This window comes from Nuphar pumila, chromosome 14, assembly GCF_984573655.1.
Source record: "Nuphar pumila chromosome 14, dmNupPumi1.hap1.1, whole genome shotgun sequence".
Classification (NCBI taxonomy): Eukaryota; Viridiplantae; Streptophyta; class Magnoliopsida; order Nymphaeales; family Nymphaeaceae; genus Nuphar; species Nuphar pumila.
Window position 1 is genome coordinate 4,819,069 of NC_143262.1, and position 22,095 is coordinate 4,841,163.

Consider the following 22,095-nt stretch of genomic DNA (forward strand, 5'->3'; position numbering starts at 1 on the left):
ATGCAGTTACAAAACAAACTTTTGAAATCAAAATTTCTGCTTGGTTGTATTCATTGGGGAACAACATACATTGCTAAACATCAAAGGTCCAACTATTCAGCATGCATACAGCAAGAAAACTTTAAAAAAACAAAACAACGATCACTCTGCCCTTCATTTTAGAGGCTTTAACTCCTACCCTCATCATGATTGTAAAAATTACAAAAAAAAGAAAAACTATCAGATTCAAGTTCTCCTTTCTTTTCTCCTTTCTTTTCATCTTAAGCATATACCTCGATTCCCAATCCAAGAAAACCCAAATCGGGCTGATTTGGGAAACTTGGCAGGTTAGGGTTAAAAAAAAAATCAATCGAGAACCTCCAAATTAGGCTGATTTGGGAACCTTACAGGTTATGGTTAAACCAGAAAAACATACACTGACCCACCTCAGTCGACCCCCACAGCAACCTGATTTGAGAAATTTTTGGGCTAGATTAAGACCAAGATTTTCCCCAAATCTGATCTTGCTACTACCGGAAACCCTATTGGTCCTTGAAAATGAGAAATCACCCAACTACAGAGTTTCCGTGGAACCTCCTCTCAAACACACACATGGAATCAAACCCCTGTTCAATCCCTCACCCCGATTTCAAGAAGACTTGTACCTTTTTGAAGATTTTCCGACGATCGGAGGCTGGAAACGCGAGTATAGAGCCGCGGCTGACGCTTCTCGTGACGGGGCTGCTCGTTGTGGCCTTCAATGTCAGCTGGTAGCCCCAGTTATCCGGCGTGCCCTTTTCTCCGATGCGCACCCAACTCGACAGTGCGAGAGGGAGAGATACAGAGAGATGGGAAGAAAGGAAGAGAGAGAGAGAGAGAGAGAGAGAGAGAGAGAGAGAGAGAGACTAAGTGAAGAGGGCGAGACCCCCTCTCCACTCCCCTTTATCGCCCCAAAATCCCCTCGCCTCTTGCCGAGAGGCGCGGGGTCGGTTACGCCCTGCGTAACCCCCCCCCCCCCCTGCCCCTTTCTTGTTTTTCTGTTTCAAATTTATCGGGTTGCCCCTTATGTGCTTGTTACACAGGGGTGACCTGGGTCCGAACCCAGGACCCGGTAACCGACCCCGAGTTGAGTCCACGCCTTACCCCCATCAATATGGATCCGCAAGTTGGATCGAAGTGGATCCAATTGCGGATCCTCGAGTTCGCTTTATATATATATGTATTTTTCTCTTTTATTACTAATATGAATATTATTTTAGTATACCGCAATTATTTATGCATAAATACCCCTTTATGGGTCCTAGATCTGAAATATGGATCTTAGGCCCAATTTGCCTATTTTGAAATATTTATAATATAAACACAAATTTATTAGTGATTTTTTTTTGGTTTTTACAAATTGTGTGGTTTATACTTTGTTGGGGCTTTTACTTGGTACAATATATTATTACTTGTTTTGCTGCTTGCTTGTGTGGGATGACAACTTAGTTATTGTCTATCGTGATTGGGTATTGGTGTGCTAAGTACAGTCTTACATCAGGTTTTGAACTCCATTTGAAACCCCTGAGTTATTTTGTTTTTTTGGACATCTAAAACATGCGGTAATTGTTTTCATCAGTTTTCTTTGATATTGACTGACTGTGGTTACACGATACAACATAATACCATGTTAGTTGGGGTTCCAATTGTGAATTGTGTTACCTTGGTTTTCACATTTTTTTGGTAAACTTTGATATCATAGGTAAGACCCGTAATTTTTCAGAAATATTCTGAATAAAATTCACGAGGCATTTACCGGTAAAAATAGTATTTTTTCTCAGAATGCGAAACAAATCAATTTCCATGAACCAGTTATACTTAGGATATTTGTCGATTCACGAATATATGCTCAAACACTCTGGAAGCCATAACTTTCTGCCTGAACGAAATCAAAAGATTTCCTCGAGCCAAATTTCTTAGTTACATCAATACGAAGAGAATGACGTACTCATAATTTTTCGAAAAAAAATCGCTGAAAACCCGAATTTTTGCGGGACCCACGAAAATATTGGTGGGACCCACAGAAATATTCCTCAAAAAATATCTGGTAGGACCCAAAAAAATATCCCATGAAATTTCCATGTGGGCCCCACACCAAAGGAACCTCTTGTCTTTAATTTAAAGCAAGGGGTAGTTTGGTAAATAGGCTAAGCCTTATCCTTTAAGAGGATAAGGCTTATCCTTTAGAAAGGCAAGGAAGGCTTGCCTTCCTTGGCCTATAAATAGAGGAGCGCCCTCCTTGAAAAATCGCCATTCCCTCTCTCTCCTCTCTCTCTCCTAACCCTCCCCTATCTAGCCTAGCCCACCTGAGCCCACTTAACCTGGTCTCAGCCTGCCTAACCTAGATCTGAACCCACTTGACCTGGTCTAAACCCAGTTGACTTGACTTAAACCTGTTTCGTTTAAAGTCAAAGTCAAAATCCTTTTTGGTCCAGATTCTGGTTTGGATTTCTGAACCCAGACTTAGCCTACTTGGGTTGAGTTCGAACCTGCTGAACCCAGTTGACTTGGACCGAACCCAGTTTAGTTCAAACCATATAGGTTGAGAAGCTCGACCTACTCTACCTCTTTTTCAACTAAGTCAACTTCATCTGACTTAGTCTGACCTCTCGAAGGAAGGCTCAAAGTTAAAGAAGTAACTCAGAGTCGTTTCTTCCATGATTTAAAGTAAGTTCGCTTCGTTGATCCATCTCTCTCAAGTATTTGATTATTTGTATATAACATATACTTTCTGAAGTAGTATCTGATCCTAGTTCTTGGTTGAGCCCTTTGGGACACTCCGGTGTTCAACCGCTTGCCTCGTAACTATCGTTGGATATATATGTTGAATACGCAATATATGCGTTTTTAAAAATGGTATCTTACTCTAGTTCTTGGTTGAGCCCTTTAGGACACTTCGGTGTTCACTCGCTTGCCTCGTAACTCTCGTTGGATACAAACTGAGATGTATATCAACTGGATACTGCTGACGCGTCTTATATCGCACAGGCTTTGTAATTTACCATTCGTCGTCGCATCGTATGATGCCAAGGCTTCTGCTTTTTGCAATTTTCGATTATGCATTTACTTACGTCGTCGTGTTGAAAGACACCAAGACTCTTGCTTTCTGCAAATATATATGTAGAATATTTCATTCGGTTAAACACCCCTAACAATAGTATATGCATTACTTTACGCCGCCGCTGTATAAAACACAAGCTTCTGCTTATACTAGATATATGGCTCGTAAAATGAGCGTTCAAATGGGGATCAACTCTAAATCGCCAATATGATTCTCTTACCGCTCCTCGTTCAAGATTCTGCTTGACGAATGAAGCCTCTATTGGAAAGACTTCGCTTTTTGGCAAAATGCTCTTTACGTAAAGACTAAGTCAATTATGTATGGCCTGGATATGACCCAGGGTTCCCACAACCTTGATGGATGTAAGGTACGCACAACGGTGCACATCCATTTCCTGAGTTAAGCATAGCGATTTCCTGTCAAAGAGGGGAGATGCCGCTGAAATGGATAAAAGAAACACACGCTTTCTTTGTTGAAGAGAGGAAGTGCTGCTGAAATTTCTGAAGAAGCTAAGAATAGCTCATAAAGAACGTAGCAGAATACTCTGTCATATAGCGGAGTGCTACCCAGTTCATGGAATGCTTTCTATGATGTATAAAGGTTCATCGCACTACTGCTGATAGAGCATGAGAGCTGTTGACGAAATGGTTGGCAGAAGAGCTGCCGGAACCAGTTGAACGACATAATGATGTTCGTTGTTGGAACGATACCAGAATGACTCGTCTCCCAAATACCTGTAAGGGCACTTTGCTCGTAAGGGCCGCTGAGCCAGAGTAGTGGTTGCGCCTTAACCAGGATTTGACTCGTTGCGTAAAAAAAATATGTCGAGTAGCCGATCTATTTTAGATCGGGTCATATGCATGTTCATTGAGAACAATTACACAACCAGACTCGTAAGGGCTGGAGAGCCAGAGTGTGTAGTTTCCACCGAGAAAAGGCGTGATGCTCGTGGTGGCCGCAATGCCAAGAGCGGTGTTCTGCATGCATATGAATAAGACTTAAGGTCGCACATACCCCGCGGTTGAAAATCGTGTTAGGGGTACTCCTTAGTTAATGACTGTGTTTGGGCAGACTGAATGGGGTCGGGTACATACTCCTGTAGTGCGGAGGCACGGGCTGCCTAAATGGCATGCAGATATCTGTCCAAGTAATTATAAGACTGACAGACCCCTTCAGAAATTATGCTCACTGTAAAATGACAGTGATGGTACAGCCTTGAGTGACACGTATTTTACTTTGGACCTGATAGAGTTCACGATGGCCTCAATCACTCATGGGTTTTGGGGTCGTGGTTATCCTTAAGATCTAAGGATTGAACCCAACTACTGCAATTAGTGGATGCATCTGAATATGGGTCTAGTAGGGTTCTCTTAGTTGAAACACACTGCCCTACTATAGATAGGGTCAACAAGCCTCTTGGGTATCTAAAATTCATAGAATAATCAACCCAGAGAACGTCGAGTTGATGCCCGGACAATTGCTTCGCATGCGTACCAAAGGTGGAAGAGGTTAAATATCAAAATAATACATTAGCTTTAGGTTCAACGATGCTTGAATATATGAGTGGATGGACGTTGTTGAATCAGTCCTGCATAACCTTTGTGAAGATGTCATGATCGGTATACGACTGGACCGACTGGGCAAAGACCCGTGTTGTATTCGCACGACTAAGCGAAGCTCGATGAGCTGTCCTTAGATGTGTGAGATACGAATGTGCCAAGTATGAAGACTTGAGCTCGACATCCCTTTGAGACCCAGAAGAGGTCAAAGCTAAGTCATGGAGACTTAAGCATATGTTCAACTTATAGTCCTGAGGAGGTTCTTACGATATATGCTAAGTCATAGAGGCTTGAGCGTCGTTATTACGAACTGCGACTCTGAGTGGTCATCGTATGTGCTTAAGTTGAATAGACGCATGTTTGCTTACTTACCAGACCATCAATGGTTCTGATCCCGTTTTATGGGGATTTCAGGTGTTGGACCTGCGTTACGATATGCGGAGCAAGGCGGCATCGAGTTCCAGGGTTTCTCTAGACAGAGTTGTATTGCTCCATTTTATTAAACCTATACTGCTTTTTCAAGCAGTGATGTTGTAATAAATATGTGGTTTTCGATAAAATGGAATACTTCGGTGGTCAATGAGTTGCTTGACCACATACCTGTAATGTACTCGGGGTTTTCTAAAACTGACGACTCATTATCGTCTGATTCCGCTGCTAAAAGCTTTTCCAAGTTCCGCTGCAAAGAAAAAAAAAATCATGAAAATTTTAACTTAGCTTTGTTTTGGAAATTCGGGGCGTTACATCATATGTTAAGCTTTAGGGTATCATGAGGCTTGTTTGTGAACGATTCTTTACAAATAAGTGAAATATTTGCTAATTTGGTGATAAGTTTTGCATATAAATTTATGATTTTGAAAAGTATATGCAAAAAAGTATGATATTTGTGAATTTAGTGGTAAGTGAAGTTTCACACATATTTTTGTGATTTCATGAAATACATGCAAAAGAGTAGAATATTTACAATTTTGGTGGTTTTAGTTTCCCTAAGATTTCACAAATAAATTTATGTGAGTTCATGAGGTCTAAATTCACATACAAAACATGCGAGTATGGATTTAAGTGGGTGTTAGATATATTCGATGGGTGGTACAATTTTATTGCAAAAGGCCTACATTCGCAATTGCGAATGGTAAATATGTGCAATGATGTAGGATATTTATGATTTTAGACATCGAGGGAATACGAGAAATTATAGGGTTTTTAAGAAATCAAGTCAAATTACCTGTACAATACAACCATTTTCCGTAAATTCTATGGTTACAACTATGCTAGGGCTTAAATGAAAATGTGTGCTACCAACTAATTTTGAAAAAAAAATCATCCAAACAATCTACTAAAAAGAGACCTCTAAAGGTTGGATATTGTTAAAAATTAAAATTGAATTGCACTACTTGAGAGAGAGGCAAGTTGGGAAGCGATGACTTGTGGTAGTACATGGAAACAACTAAGTTGTGATGAGGATGCCGATGCTAGTACCCAACCACTATCTAGTTTTGTTTTCTGTCGTTGCCACCTTCTGCCAACATTCATCGTTGAGGCCTCTGGGTTAGACTCGTTAGAGGAAGGAGAGGAAGGAGATATGAGAGAAAGGGGCCGTAGAACTTAGGATTAGGAAACAAATAGATATAAGATATTTTAAATGTTATTTTATAAATATTAAGGGTATATTAATAATTTTAATAATAGGGATCAGAGGCGAAATAAGAGACAAATTAGGCGGGGCATGAAAAAAATTAAGTCCACCCCTGCCTCCATCCCCGCATGGGTTTTGATTTTCACCTTCACCTTTTCTCTAATATTTTCAGAAAAAAGTTTCATATCTTTTGTAAAAAATATTTCTAAATCGAATTTGACGTAGAAACTGTCTCAAGAAGAGACCTAAAATTAATTTCACATAAACACCATTTTCTTTTGTTTGTTTTTATAGTTTTACCTAGGGCTAGAAAATGGGTGGGTCTGGCCTGGTCAAGCCCGACCTATTGACCAACCGGGTTGTACCCGGGTCTAATACAAGTCCCACATCCTGCTTGTTAGGAGGCCCATGGGCCTAATTCAGATCAAGTTGGGCCGAGTTGCGAGTCATTGTATATTCACAACATTTCTCATTGGTTTCCTTGAATTTCTTCTAACAAAAAATTTAAAAATACAAAAGAATAGACGGGATCCAAGATGAATCCATGTTTTGAATAACGTACTTGATTTGGTTTATATATATAGCGGGTGGCTTGGCCCAGCCCAACCCAATATTTTGTCAAGTCAGGTTTAGGCTCAAGTTTGGGTCGGGCCTTCTTCCAAAAACTAAGACCAAGACTAACCTGTTAGAACTGGGCCACGGGCCACCCGGCCGCTGTCCAACCTTAGTTCTACCAAGGCAGTTTAGTAATTTTATTATACATTAGTCACGGTTGGCCTGAGTTTGTTCCAACTGAGGCCTCTATTTGACAAGGTTTGGTACCTGAGTCTTGCTCATTTGGGGAACATGGAGGGGGTACATGTCCTCGCAGTAGCTTTGACCCGTTACCGATCAACCGACCAACAATAGCTTTGATTAGTTATAGATAAGCTCGAACGAAGCTCAAGTTCTCCCAGCTCCCTTAACCTAGTGCGGCCTCAGGTTCGGACCACAGGAAACCGTAAATTTTTTCCACAGAGAAAGCTGGGGTTAGGCAGAACCTACCGGTTATACAACTATACCATAAGGATTCGAACTTGCAACGTCCCAACACAAGGTGACGTGCACTAACTGTTCCACCAACTGCTTCTGCCACACAAGCGGAGCCCCCGTTCGTTACAGAATGAGTTCGTAAAACGAAAAGACGTTTTAACAAAAATAATTTCTGGACGGAAAAAGGGGGAAAAACGAGGTATAAAAAAGAGAGGTATAAATAGCAGGAGAAGGCATTTCCAACGCCATTTTCGTTCTCTTCTTCCCCGCTTTTTCTATTTCTTTTCCCTCTCCGTCCACAATTAAAAAAAAAGGAAAGAAAAGAAAGGAAGGCCATGGAGGACGAGATCCTCCTTAACCTCGCTCAAGAATACAGCATAATTTGGAAATCTGGCCACAGCGATGCATCGTCCTCCAATTCGCCTGAGTTCAACCTCCCTCTCGACGTTGTAAGGATCGCACACTGTCCGATTCTCGCGAGTTCGATGCACGATGCCCGAGTTTTTTGTTTTGTTTTGTTTGGATTGTTGAAACGGAAGCGTTTGAGTTTTTTTCCTGCTTGATTCTCGGTTTTTAGTGTGAGAATTGAACGCTTTTGCGTTTCTTGATCTTGAAGTTTCCCGTCGAATTGGAATCGATCGTGTTTTGTAGTTTTTGCCGTGGTAATTGGAAGATGAAGGTTTGTCGAATTGGAATTGAGTTTTTATCCTGTTTGTTTTTTGTTGCGATTTTCGGTTTTTCGCATGAGAATTGAATGCTTCTGCGTTTCTTGATCTTGAAGTTTCTTGTCGAATTGGAATCGATCGTGTTTTGTAGTTTCTATCGTAGTAATTCGAAGACGAAGGCCCGTGAATCCTGCGTTGGTCTTGTGAACGTGACCCGGGTGTGGATTTCGTGTAGTTGGTTTTAGATTCGAGAGTTGTGATTCTTTCCTAGTTGTTTCGGTGATTTTGGCATTCTTGTTCGACTTTGCAGCTGGTTAAAGGAAATGGAATCGGTTATGTTTTTGGGTACGGTCATTTGAAATTTGTAGCTTCATGAACCTTGTTCCATCATTTTAGGAGGAAATTGGTTGCTCTTCACTGATCATCATCATCGCCATCGAAAGAACTTTATTTAAACTTTTAAATGCTTTCTTGATGTTTTTTTCCCATTCTTGTTCTTTCTGTAGTAAGAGAAATTGGATACTGCGATTCTTTTTATTGTTATATCATGTTGAAGCTTCACAGACCATTAAATTGTTATTGATGAAAGTTGCTTGCTACTTGGATAGTGTGGCAGTAGTGGGCCTGAAATTCTATTCATTCATCTTTCAGTGGGGGACTCATGCGGTATTGTGTCAGTTTTTAGTTTTAATCTATTCATCGAGTGAGTGCTAGGTTTGCCTGGTTCTTGCTTACCAATCCAGTAAAAAGTCTTGCTGACACTAGCTTGGCGAAGGAAATCAACTAAATGAGAACTTGTGCTGGGAATAAGGGAGCAGGCAGCTGTACTTTTCTTACTACTTTGTCTCAATGTCAATATGCACACATGAATCTAGGTCCTCTTTGAATTTGATCGCTGCTTTGAAACAGATTGAAAATTTTAGAGTGTATGGTCATTCTTGTGTAAAGACAACTTGTTTATCTGCGAGCTCATGGTTATTAAGCTTACTGACAAGCGACAGTATGTGATAGGAGCTGCAAAACTCAAGACATTTTTCTTTTTCCATATTAAAGTGGCTTGTGTATAGAACTGTGCATCTCTCATAAAGGAAAGCAACTTTTTGTGTTTGGAGATATACTAGTAGTGCACTTAAATGCATGTAAATACAGAAACACATGCACATATTGTAGTTAGATGTCTAGATGCCAAGTTAAAATTATTATGTTGTTTTGTGCTAATCTTACAAAATTAGGGCACGAGTAGAGTAAAAAATTAATTTTTGGCAATATATATATATATATATATATATATATATATATATATATATATATATATATATATTACAATTACATTGAGTTCCTTATGAGCAAAAATGGGTACTTTGCTTATTAAGAAAATGGAAATGTAGACGAAGAGAGCATTTCCTTACCATTTTTTTGTAATGAAACACCAAGAGTTGAACAAATGTCACTTATGGACAAACACAAATACAATGACCACTTATGGGTTGATCAGTAGAACACAAATCAACCACTTATGGGCACAACACACATAAAAATATATGATTTGTATTGAGAGAATGCCTTGAGAAAGCATACCTTGAGAGAGGTTTCAATCCCCTTTATATACAACAAGAGAGAGAGAGAGAGAGCACATAGCCATTGGGATCTCCCCAACAGCTATATTTCTAGCCATTGGGGAGTTCCCAACGACTCTCTGGCCTAATGACTAAAAGGCCCATATCCTAATTCTAAATTACATTTACAAAAAGTAAGAAAAGGAAAATGTTAGAAATACATGTGAGGGTATTATGGGTATTTCTCTGTATTGTAAATCAGTTCATACCAAAGGGGTCTTATTGTATTTTGTCATGTATTTTTCTCACTTAATATATATTCAAGAGAGGCATCCTTGCTAGGGCACGACCTCAGTTCATCTCCTATTCTTTTCTTTCTTCTCTATTTTTTGTGTGCAGCAGGGCACGCAAACCGAGGGACACAACAATCTTCACATTGTATCAGAGCAGGTTGATGCACAACCATCAGGTCATGATTTCCTTCTTCTTCCTTTCTTTTAATTCCAAATCAATTTTTGGACCCAACAAAGTCTCTTTTAACATTTGAAAATATCGAGTAATCATCAAACTATATACAACTTTCTTTATCCAACGATTCCCCTCCCCCAAAAAATGGGATCAACTTTGTTATTTCACATTCAGATTCATATTCAGACTTTGTTTTGGTTGGGCCTTTATCATATTCATATTCAGTTTTGTTTGTTTTGGGTCATGATCACATTACCTTCTCTTCTGTTGTTTCAATGTCTTCTTCTTCTCAGTCACTCACTTCCTCTTTTCTCAACCAACTTCTGACTGAAAAGTTGGATGAAACCAATTTCATAACCTGGAAAAAGCAGATTATCCCCTTCATCTGTAGTCATGACCTGATGGGACACCTCGATGGATTCACTGTTGCCCCCTTGGAATTCGTGCCAGCCAACAAAGAAAAATCAAAGGAAAAGGAGGAGATAACAAAAAATGGTGACTCTGATCAGATTATCTATGTCAAAAACCAGACATATATTGCTTGGTTCAAAACTGATCAGATGGTTGTAGCGTTCATCATGGCGACTCTCTCTAGACAAGTTCTTTTGCACACTTCATCATGACCCTTTTCTCTTCATAACCCTATTCCAGTAACGTCAAATCTGATCTCATTCGATCAGATCTGATTTGACGTCTCTAAATCTTCATCATTTCCTTCATTTATTTCAAGTTGATTTAATTGTTAATCATATTTTTTTTCTTTTCCTCTACCTAATTCGTTACATCAACCTTTATTTCAGATCAGAATCAGATTTGAATCTACAAATCTCAGCGTGAATACCCACCATCCTTCTATTTCACGTTTTTCCTTTCTTAAACCCAAATCAATTTTTGGACCCAACAAAGTCTCTTTTAAGTTTTAACATTTGAAAATATTGAGTAGTCATCAGACTACATACAACTTTCTGAATCCAACAATCTTAAAAAAAAGAAAAAACTGGGATTAGCTTTGTTATTTCACATTCAGATTCATATTCAGACTTTGTTTTGGTTGGGCCTTTGTCATATTCATATTTAGTTTTGTTTGTTTTGGGTCATTATCGCATTACCTTCTCTCTTGTTTCAATGTCTTCTTCTTCTCAGTCACTCACTTCCTCTTTTTTCAACCAACTTGTGACTGCCAAGTTGGATGAAACCAATTTCATAACCTGGAAAAAGCAGATTATCCCCTTCATCTGCAGTCATGACCTGATGGGACACCTCAATGGATCCACTGTTGCCCCCTTGGAATTTGTGTCAGCCAACAAAGCAAAATCGAAGGAAAAGGAGGAGACAACAAAAGATGGTGACTCCGATCAGATTATCTATGTAAAAAACCCGACATATATTGCTTGGTTCAAAAGTGATCAAATGGTTGTAGTGTTCATCATGGCGACTCTCTTTAGACAAGTTCTTTTGCACACTCCAATAGGGGTGACAACGAAGGAGCTTTGGGATGTATTGCGCAAACTGTATGAGCAAATTTTCACTCCTAAGGTATATCATCTCAAGTTTGAATTTGGATCACTGAAGAGAGGAAATAGTAGTGTGTCAGATTTTCTTAATTGAGTGAAATATATCATAGATCAATTAGCAGTCGTAGGGAGCCTTGCGATAGATGAAGATGTGTGCAGCTAGACTCTTCATGGATTGGGTGATGAATACAATATGTTCAAGGCGATGTATATGGGTCTTGAGAAAAGAGGTAATTTCGACAAGCTTAGGTACATGCTACTTGAATTTGAATCAAATTTTGGCATCTCAACAAAGAAAGAGGATTCTAATCCAAATCATGTGGTGATGATGGTTTGCCCCTCAAATCGTGGATGAGGACGAGGCTGAAATCAATATGATAACAAGAATGTAGGGCTTCTTCCTAATCCAAATGCTACAAATACAAGCGAAAATCGTCAGAATATCACATGCCAGATGTGTGGAAAGCGGGGACATTCATGCTCCAATTGTTATTGGAGGTATGTTCCCACATATCGTCCTTCTATAGTTACCTATCCAGCCTGGTTTTGCCATTTTGCATAACAGACCGACAATATGAATGGGGAAAGGGGCACACGACCAGCTATGTTCAATACAACTGCCGATTTGGGTTATTCGCTTCCTCATTCACATAATCAAGACATGGACTCATTGAGCACATCTTTTTCTCAGATTGGCATGCATGGCACTGAAAATCCCTATGGTGCATCGTGGACACCCGGAGAGAATCAACAACCCATAAATCCAGCCAATCACATATGGCCTATCAGTTTGGATCAGCCCACTTGGTCAGCCTCTTTGACATCTTAGAACTCTCAATCAAGTGCTTGGTTTTTAGAGAGCCTTGCGATAGATGAAGATGTGTGCAGCTAGACTCTTCATGGATTGGGTGATGAATACAAGATGTTCAAGGCGATGTATATGGGTCTTGAGAAAAGAGGTAATTTCGACAAGCTTAGGTCCATGCTACTTGAATTTCGACATCTCAAAACTCTCAATCAAGTGCTTGGTTTTTAGATTCGAGCGCCGCACATCATGTCACAGGTCAGCCCACTCACACATCTCATTCCTTATCATGGTAATAGAAAAATAGTCACTGGTGATGAAAAAGCCCATTCCATTACCCACATTGGAACCGCCACCATCCACACTCCTCATGGTTTGTTCATCTTTTTAATACCTTTCTTGTTCCAAATATTAGGCGATAGCGATATCTTGTTTCTGTGTCTCAACTGTCTTATCAATCTAACTCTTGTATTTTCTTTTCTTCTTCTTTCGTTTCTGTGAAGGACATTCACACGAAGCGGAACCTCGTTGAAGGAAAAAGATGCAGAGGGTTGTACATCCTCAATGAAGGTCCTGTTGGTCGGTCTCAAGTTCTAGTTTCAGATGTTGTCCTTAATAATGATGTCTTACTTTGGCACAAGCAATTAGGTCATTGTAATTCTGCTTTTCTTGAGATTTTATGTAATAAAGGGCTTATTTCTTTAAAGAATAAGTCCATCGTTCGTTTTATGTCATGTGTTCAGTGTCGAGTTTGTAAGAGACATAAGCTTCCGTTTGGTATTTCTAATAAAAGAGCTTCATTTCCTCTTGAGATGATATATTCTGATGTTTGGGGTCCTGCACCTGTGATGTCCTTGTCTAAATCTCGTTTCTATGTAATTTTTGTGGATGATTTTTCTTGCTATACTTGGATCTATTTTTTAAATCTAAAGATCAAGTATTCTCCGTCTTTCAAAAGTTCAAAACCCTTCTTGAAAATTAGTTTTCTCGAAAATATTGCATTTTTGTAGTGATGGTGGTGGTGAGTTTGTGTCTCTGGTATTTTCCAATTATCTTGATGATCATTGGATCAAACGTGAGTTGTCTTGTCCACCAACCTCTCAACAGAATGGGGTGGCTGAGAGAAAGCACCGACATATCCGAAACAATACTCACCCTTATGGAGGAATTTAAAATTCAGACGAGTTTGTAGACCGAGGCCTTCCACACAACTACCTTTTTGATCAACCGTATGCCACTTACTCCTCTTGGAGGATACTCTTATTTCTTTATGATTCATGGGAAACAACCTAATTACTCTCTCTTAAGGACCTTTTGGAGTAAGTGTTTCGTGCATATTTATGATTCGTTGAGAGATAAATTTTCACCTAAGGCCCAAGTGTGCAAGTTTGTTGGATATGATGATACTTATATAGGATACCAGTGCTATAATCCTATTACTGGTAAATTGATTATTTCGCAACATGCTATATTTCATGAGAATGGGTTTGATACTCCCAACAATGACAACAGCCACATTAGCCCAGTCAGCTCACATGCACAGTCATCTATTTTCTGGCCAACAACAGTCACATCATGCCCATATCAGCCAACAGCAGATGGGCAGCCAAAGCCTTCAGTATCAACCCCATGTATTGATCATAGTGCTGCAATGAACTTGAACACAACATCAGATTCCTCACAACAGTGTGCTCCTTTCGCCTTTTATCCACATATGTATCACAAGCGTCATCATAATGCTCCCAAGGAAGATACAGTTCCACCTCCTACTGCTGATCTGACTGCCCTTGCTGCCATACCTCCTTTATTATCAAAATCTCCATCCCTCGCTGCAGTTGAGCCAAGACATGTCTCTCATTCCGATCAGCCTAGACGGTCTGCTCGAGTTAGACATCCACTATAGCGTTGGGTAAGCTATAATTCTTTCTCTGCTGAGTTTCATGTTTTTGCTTTGGTCAAGAATCCAAATTTTATCATGAAGCTCGGCATCACCCTAAGTGGATTGAAGCCATGATCGATGAAATTTCAGCGCTTCATGAGTGTGATACTTGGGAAGTAGTGCCCAGGCCTATCAATAATAATATTGTTGGATGTCGCTGGGTCTACAAAATTAAATATAAGTTGTTGGCAGCATTGAGCGGTACAAGACAAGACTAGTGGCAAAAGGGTATACTCAAGAACATGACCTAGATTTTGATGAGACATTTAGTCTTGTTATGCACATGTGTACTATTCGTGTGGTTCTCTCTCTAGCCACTATATATGGATGAAACCTTAGTGAGATGGATGTTAATAATGTGTTTCTACTTGGTGCATTAGATAAAGAAGTATTCATGGAACACCCCTTGGGTATCCTTAGGTTGATCCCAAGACCACGGTTCTTCGCTTATGGAAGGCCATCTATGGTTTGAAGCAAGCCTCTCGTGCATGGTTTGAGACTTTTAGTGTTGTTCGATCCTTTGGTTTTGTTTGAAGCCAGTGTGATTATTCCTTATTTGTACATTCATATCAACTTCACATTACCATCATTCTTGTTTGTGTGGATGATCTTGTTATTACAGGCAGTGATGCAACAAGAATTGCAGAGGTGAAATCCATGCTTATTAAGCGATTCCATATGAAAGACTTGGGTCCCTTGAGCTATTTTCTCATTATTGAGGTTGATCACACAAACCGTTCTCTTGTTCTATCAAAGCAAAAATATGCTCTAGACATCCTTTCTCGCTTTTGGGATGGTAGAATGTAAATTGGTTCCTACTCCCACAACAACCAACATTAAGTTGGTAGATAATCCCTCAGGACCCTCTCTTGTCTCATCCCGAATAGTTCAGGGGTCTAGTTGGAGCCCTTCAATATCTCACCTTTACGAGGCCTGACTTGGTATTTGCTACCAATCAAGTATCTCATTTTATGCAGTCTCCTCAGCACAGCCACATGAAGCAGCAAAACATATTCTGCGTTATGTGAAGGGCACAATCAGTGATGGGCTGGTTTATAAGAGGCACACTCTTAGCCTTGATGATGGGTTGGATCTTGTTATCCTTGCTTAGTTAGATGTAGATTGGGCCAGTGATCCTTCTTCCCTGCGATCTGTCACAAGTTATGCAATCTTTTTGGGACACCACCTCATTTCTTGGTCTAGTCGGCGACAGAAGACCGTTGCTCAGTCCAATACAGAAGCAGAATACTGTGCTATAGCAGCCGTCACAACCAAAGTTTTGTGGACTAGGCACTTGTTGATTAATCTACGCGAGAAGATCTCTCGTTGACTTCTTTATTGTGATAATCAGAGTGCCATAGCCATTGCCACCAATCCCATATAGCATTGAAAAATGAAACATGTGGAGATTGATTAACATTTTGTGCGGGAAAAGGTAGAAAGTAAAGAAATCCAACTGATGTTTATCCGTGGTGAGGATCAAGTGGCAGATCTCTTCACCAAACCCCTCTCATCCTTGCGTCATTGGTTTCTTAAATGCAAATTATCTATGGTCATTCAACACCCATGTGCAGTTTGAGGGGGGCTGTTAGAAATACACGTGAGAGTATTATGGATATTTTTGTGTTGTAAATCAGTTCATACCAAAAGGGTATTATTGTATTTTGTTATGTATTTTTCTCACAATATATATTCAAGAGAGGCATCCCTGCTAGGGCACAACCTTAGTTCATCTCCTATTCTTTTCTTTCTTCTCTATTTTTTTATGCAACATGACACACCAACCTAGGGACACAACAATCTTCACAGAAAATACATGCACAAAGACAACTATACCCTTATATAAGTAAAAGACTAAAATACCCCTATACATACATACATTGGCACTCTCCCCTCAAACTTACGGTGTGATCACCGAAAGTTTGCTTAGTAAGAAATGAAACCTAAGAGAAGGAAGAGCTTTAGTGAAGAAGTCCGCAAGCTGATATTCAGATATTACATATGGCAGCAAAATAGTCTTCTTAAAAAATTCTTCTCTGACATAATGACAATCCATCTCGATGTGCTTAGTGTGCTCATGAAAGGTATGATTCTCGACAATATATATGACACTTTTGTTATCACAATATAATCTTGATTGTGTTGTTAATAGTACTCCTATGTCTTCTAGTAAGCCTCTCAACCATATAATTTTTTATGTTGTGTTGCTTTTGTTGATGATAGAGATACCTTTTGTTGCTTTTTACATTTTCAGGACAACATTGAATGTCCTTTAAAAACAAAAAAATCAATGGTTGAACATCTATTATTGGGATCTCCTCCCCAACCAGAGTCAGAGTATGCAACCAATTCAATAGGAGAGGAGGAAGATAACAATAATCCTTTATTAATAGAATTTCTTAAATATCTAATAATACACATAACAATACTCATATGAACTGAGGTAGGGAAATGCTAATATTGACTAGCAGTATGAATTGCATGGGATATGTCTTGTCTGGTAATAATCAAATATGTCAAGGCACCAATCATCTATCGATATGGAGTGGGATCATCCTGTGGAGTTTCATCATTGATCTTCATCTTTGAATTGATAACCTCAAGAGTGTCCACTCTTTTGTTGTCAGTTATTCCAGACCTGTCAATAATCTTAATAACAAACTTATATTGAGTTAACAAATATCCTTGGGGAGAATATGCTACTTCAATCCCCAAAAAGAATATGAGAAAGCCTAAATTAGTCATTTCAAAACTTTGGTTGAGTACATGCTTACTATGATTTACTCCCTCTTTGTCTCCTCCAGTTATGATCATGTCATCAACATAGAGAAGCAAAATCACAATACCTGCAACAAATTTCTTAACAAACAAAGCAGTGTCAGTAAAGCATGAAAAATATACAAGATTAGTCATGTCAGAACTAAAGCGATCATATCAGGCCTTTGGTGCCTGTTTGCGATCATACAAAGTTTTTTTAAGATAAATAACTTTTTCAAGCAAAACCTCATACCTAGGTGATGGATTCATATAAATTTTTTCTTTTAATTCGCCATTAAGTATGCCATTTTTGACATCCATTTGGTGGATAGGCCATTTCCTAATAGCAGCTATAACTATAAGGGTCCTAACAATGGTTATTCTAGTGACAGGGGCAAAGGTCTTATCGTAGTCTATTCCATATTCTTGTGACTACCCTTTGGCTACAAACCTAGCTTTATGTCTTTCTAAGGTTCCGTTATTCTTAGTTTTTACCTTGAAGACCCATTTACAACCTATTGATTTCTTTCCAGGTAGCAAGTTGGTCAATTCCCAAGTATTGGATTTTTCTAATGCTTTTATTTATTCACTCATGACATTTTTCCATTCAAGATAGTTTTTGACTTGATTATATGAGGCTGGCTCGAATTAGGAGAAGATTTTTGCTAGACAGACTCTATATTGAGGAGCAAAAGATTCATGTCACAAATCTATCAGGAACTTTATGTGGTCTTATTGAATGCCTAAAGTTTCTAGTTTCTTGATCTACTGGGTTGGAATATTTTTCTAAGGCATTAGGATGATAGTTATCTTGTCTTCTTTTATATTGAGTAATTTGAGAATGATCATTATATCCACCACACTGAGCATGTATTTGAAGTTCATCATTATCAATACAGTTCTCATATCATATCAAATCATTATCACTTTTAAAATCTAATTCTAAAAATATACATTCACACATTTTTATCAAAAAAACTTTCTTGTTCCAAGAAGGTAACATTTCTTGCAAAATGCAATTGATCATTTTCAAAATCATAACATCAAAACCCTTTTTGACTCTCACCATAACCCAAAAATGCACAGGGGATGGCCCTTGGAGATAACTTTTCATTTTTATTGGTGGGCACAAAACATTTACAACCAAAGTTTCTTAGACTGAAATAGTCAGGAGAGATTTTGAAAAGTTTTTCTTATGGAGAGATATTTTGAAGTTTTGATGATGGAAGCCGATTTATAAGATAAACTGTAGTATGGGCAGTTTCGACCCAAAAATATTTTGGAACACCTTTGGAAATGAGCAAGGCCCTTGCAATTTCTATTATATCCCTATGTTTTATTTCGGCTAAGCCATTCTATTGAGGTATTTGCATATGACCTTTGATGCAAGATTCCATTTGAGTTCAAAACTTTTAAAATCATTTGACATTTATTCTCCCTGAATTAGAATGAAAAATAGATATGTTAGTTTTGAGAAAATTTGTAACTAATTTATGAAATTTTTTGAAGTTTTCAAATACTTCATGTTTGTGCCTAAGAAAGTAGATCCATGTATATTGAGAATAATCATCCACAAAGATAACGTAATATGCATATCCACCTTTAGACTTCACTGGTGGAGGGCCCCAAACATCATAATGTATTAATTCAAACAACTTTGAAGCAAAAAAAGTTCAATCTTGATAAGAAATTGATTTCATTTTAGCAATTATACAATTAGTACATTGATTTTTTTTATTACAAAAAGTTTTCAAATGAGATTCATTGGATAACTTAGCAATACTAGGATGACCTAGTCTTTGGTGCCACAAAATTAAATCCAACTTTTATACATTTAGATAGGTTTTTTTTTGAATAATTAACCGATTTATGTAGTAGAGGTCTCCTTCTCTATGCCCTTTCCTAATATGCTTCCTACACTGAAGATCCTGTATTAAGCATTGGTCAGATGTGAAGGAGACACTACAACCTCGATCGGTGATTTGAGAGGCAAAGTGTAGGTTTAAATTGATTTTGTAATAATTCTTATTTTTGGAATACAAAAATTTGAAGGTTTTTCAAAATTTTCAATTCCTTTAATATCAAGAGAGGTACTGTCACCAGTGAAAACATTTATTCTACTTGAATCAATACTATGATCAGTAAGCATGAAACCATTATAGGTCATATAAAATAAAGCACCAGAATCTAAGAGCCAAGAGGTCATACCAGGGGGTAATGAAGTGGAGACGACGACACCAGTTGTAACGCCCCAAAATTTCAAACTTTCGAACCTTTCAGAAAACATGCTAGAGACTAAAAAAACCCTCTTTCCTTCAGAGTTTGTTTATGAAATCAGCGGAAGACTATTCTTTTGTTAAATTCAGAAAGGCAAGCTGACAACTTTGGACACGTTAGCTAAAAGAACCAAAACTCACAATCCATGCTACTTGCAAAACACTTGGAAAAACCACTTCCATTAAAAGAAGTTCCCAAATAATACAAAATTCGGATATCCCAAGGAAAATCCTTTACAAAACCCCAAAAACGTCCAGGACGAGAGCTAAGAGCAGGAAGAAAAAGTCTTGAAGCCATCTTTCCATCACGCTATCGCCCGTGGTGTACCTAATTATCACATGTACCCATAGAATGTGTTAGTTTGGCGAAAAACTAGTAGGTGCACAACTATGTCACAGGGATTCGGCTAGCAGGGTGCCGCACCCGCGTCGACGCGGGTGCGGGTTCGGGTGTGGCACCGGGTGCGGTCAACCCGATCCTGGGTGAATTGACTGCACCCAGGATCATTTATGTCCACTTGTTTTTTGGATTTTTTTTTTTAAAAAAAAATTGCCCTGTGAAATGGGCTGCGAATTTGATTTTTTTTTTTTTTAAAATATGCTGACAGCAGCTGTCTGTCAGGGCTGACAGCAACTGTCTGTCAGCAGCTGACAGACAACTGCTGTTTTTTTTTTTAAAAAATTGGCTGCGAATTTGAATTTTTTTTTTAAAAAAATCTGCTGACAGCAGAAAAATCTGGGAAACCCCGACCCCCTTATATATATATTTACATTTTTGCCCCTGCCGCACCCCCGCACTCGGGTTTTTTGGAAGTGCCGAATCCCCGCACCCGCACCCGCGCTCGCACCCGCACCCATGTGACATAGGTGCACAAGAGAGACTATAGGAAACTGAATTAAGTACATTTAATTCAGTGTGCTAAGCAGTTTAAAGCATATATGCAGTTAAACAGGTAAGCAGTTCAAAGCAGGTAAGCAGTTCAAAGCAGGTAGACAGTTCAAAGCAGGTAAACAATTCAAAGCAGGTAGGCAATTCAAAGCAATTAAGTAGTGCAACTGTCAAACGCAACATGACGATTCATTTGTTCGTAAGCTGTGAACTACTACGCAATAAGCAAGTCTCATGACCTATCAACCAGTGTGAACCGACTTTATGTTTCGATATTACTGGCCTGCGGGTACACGCAGGCAAAACGTAGAAACAACTGAGACTAGTTTAGGCATCTGTTATTCTATGTATTTTCAATAACCCGAATAGCTAGTTGAATCCGCTCCTAAGGGGACGACTTTAGCCGAAAGAGGATTCCCCAAAGGCAGGTTGTAACGCCCCAAATTTCAAGCTTGCGAACCTTTTCAGAAAATCAGGCAAGAGACTAGAAATATCTCTTTCTTTAAGAGTTTTTTTATGAAATCAACGGAAGTTTTTTTTTTGATAAATCATAAGGCAAGCTGACAACTTTGGGCACGTTAGCTAAAATAACCAAAACTCACAAGATTCAGATATCCTAAGGAAAATCCGATACAAACCCATAGCGTTCAGGACGCGAGCTAAGAGCAGGAAGAAGAAGTCTTGAAGCCATCTTGCAATCACGCCATCGCCCGTAGAGTACCAAATCATCAGCTGTACCCATAGAATGGGTTAGTTTCGCGAAAAACTAGTAGGTGCACAAGAGGGACTAACAGGAAAGTGAATTAAGTACATTTAATTCAGTAGGCTACGCAGTTTAAAGCAGATAGACAGTTAAACAGGTAAGCAATGCAAGCAGGTGAATAGTGCAAATGCGTAAGTAGTACAAGCGAATAAGTAGTGTGAGCGAGTAAGTAGTGTAAGCGAGTAAGCAGTGCAAGCGCGTAAGCAGTGCAAATGCGTAAGTAGTTCAAACAGTAAGCAGTTCAAAGCAAGTAAGCAGTGCAACTGACCAACGCAGCATACGATCCATTTGATCGTAAGCTGTGAACTACTACGCAACAAGCTTGTCCTCGTTCCTAGAACGAGGTCTCTGCATCTAATCACCATCAGGACATCGTTTGTCACCCACTACTTCTAACAAACGCTTTGTCCTGAACAACCTTAATCTATTCGCATCTCTCAAAACCTTACGCGTCCAACTGCCACCTGTTATGACTCACTAAGGCATCATACATTCTCAGAAAAGCTCACCCTTCCGTAGAAGGTCCAAAACATAATCACTAACTCAAATCTCTAACGATCTGATTCTCACATATGAGTCCTGCATGTAATCATGCTAAAACAGAAAGCCGAAACTATGAATTCATAGTTGTCTATCACAACAATCTCAGGAGATCGTCACAGCTCACCATAACTTTTTATGGTAAGCAAAAACACAAGATCCATGTCGGATCGCTCGGTCCGAGAGATATATGACCGAACAAGGAATTTCCGCCCTAGAGGGTATACCTGATCTTGGACCATACACTTCCTCACAGGAGTTCACCGACTTCGCGGTTACCCGTTCGTGGACAGTGTACATCCTCACAGAGATTCTACCGCTCTAGCAGGGTCACCTGGTCTTGATCATACATACCCCCACAGCGAACCCTTTGGGAAGCGGGTCCCCAACAAATGCCATATCCAATGAAAATCATTGCGGTACACGCATCAACACAAATGACCGTTCTCAGGGTCGATAGCCACTAATACAAACAACAAGATCAACGCCCGGATCACCTGGTCTGGGAAATGTATAACCTCACAAGGAATTCCGCCCTAGATGGTATACCTGGTCTTGGACCATACACTTCCTCGCAGGAGTTCACTGCCTTTGCGGCTATCCGTTCGTGGACAACG

At 39.2% G+C, this 22,095-nt stretch overlaps 1 protein-coding gene across 6 annotated transcripts in view; it reads left to right on the plus strand.

Annotated features, from left to right (window-relative positions):
• Nucleotides 1-7,599: 7,599 nt before the first annotated feature.
• LOC149816142 (uncharacterized) overlaps nucleotides 7,600-22,095 on the plus strand; it is a 235,932-nt gene continuing 221,436 nt past the window's right edge. For 5 of the 6 annotated variants that reach the window (XR_016427639.1, XM_089987332.1, XM_089987333.1 and 2 more), the window contains exon 1: nucleotides 7,600-7,755. Coding sequence is in view for 4 of the 6 variants with exons in the window: in XM_089987332.1 (XP_089843458.1) it covers nucleotides 7,642-7,755 (114 nt within the window). In the remaining 2 variants the exon portion in view is untranslated. The remainder of the gene's footprint in view (nucleotides 7,756-22,095) is intronic. The other variant, XM_089987335.1, reaches the window with a different exon arrangement.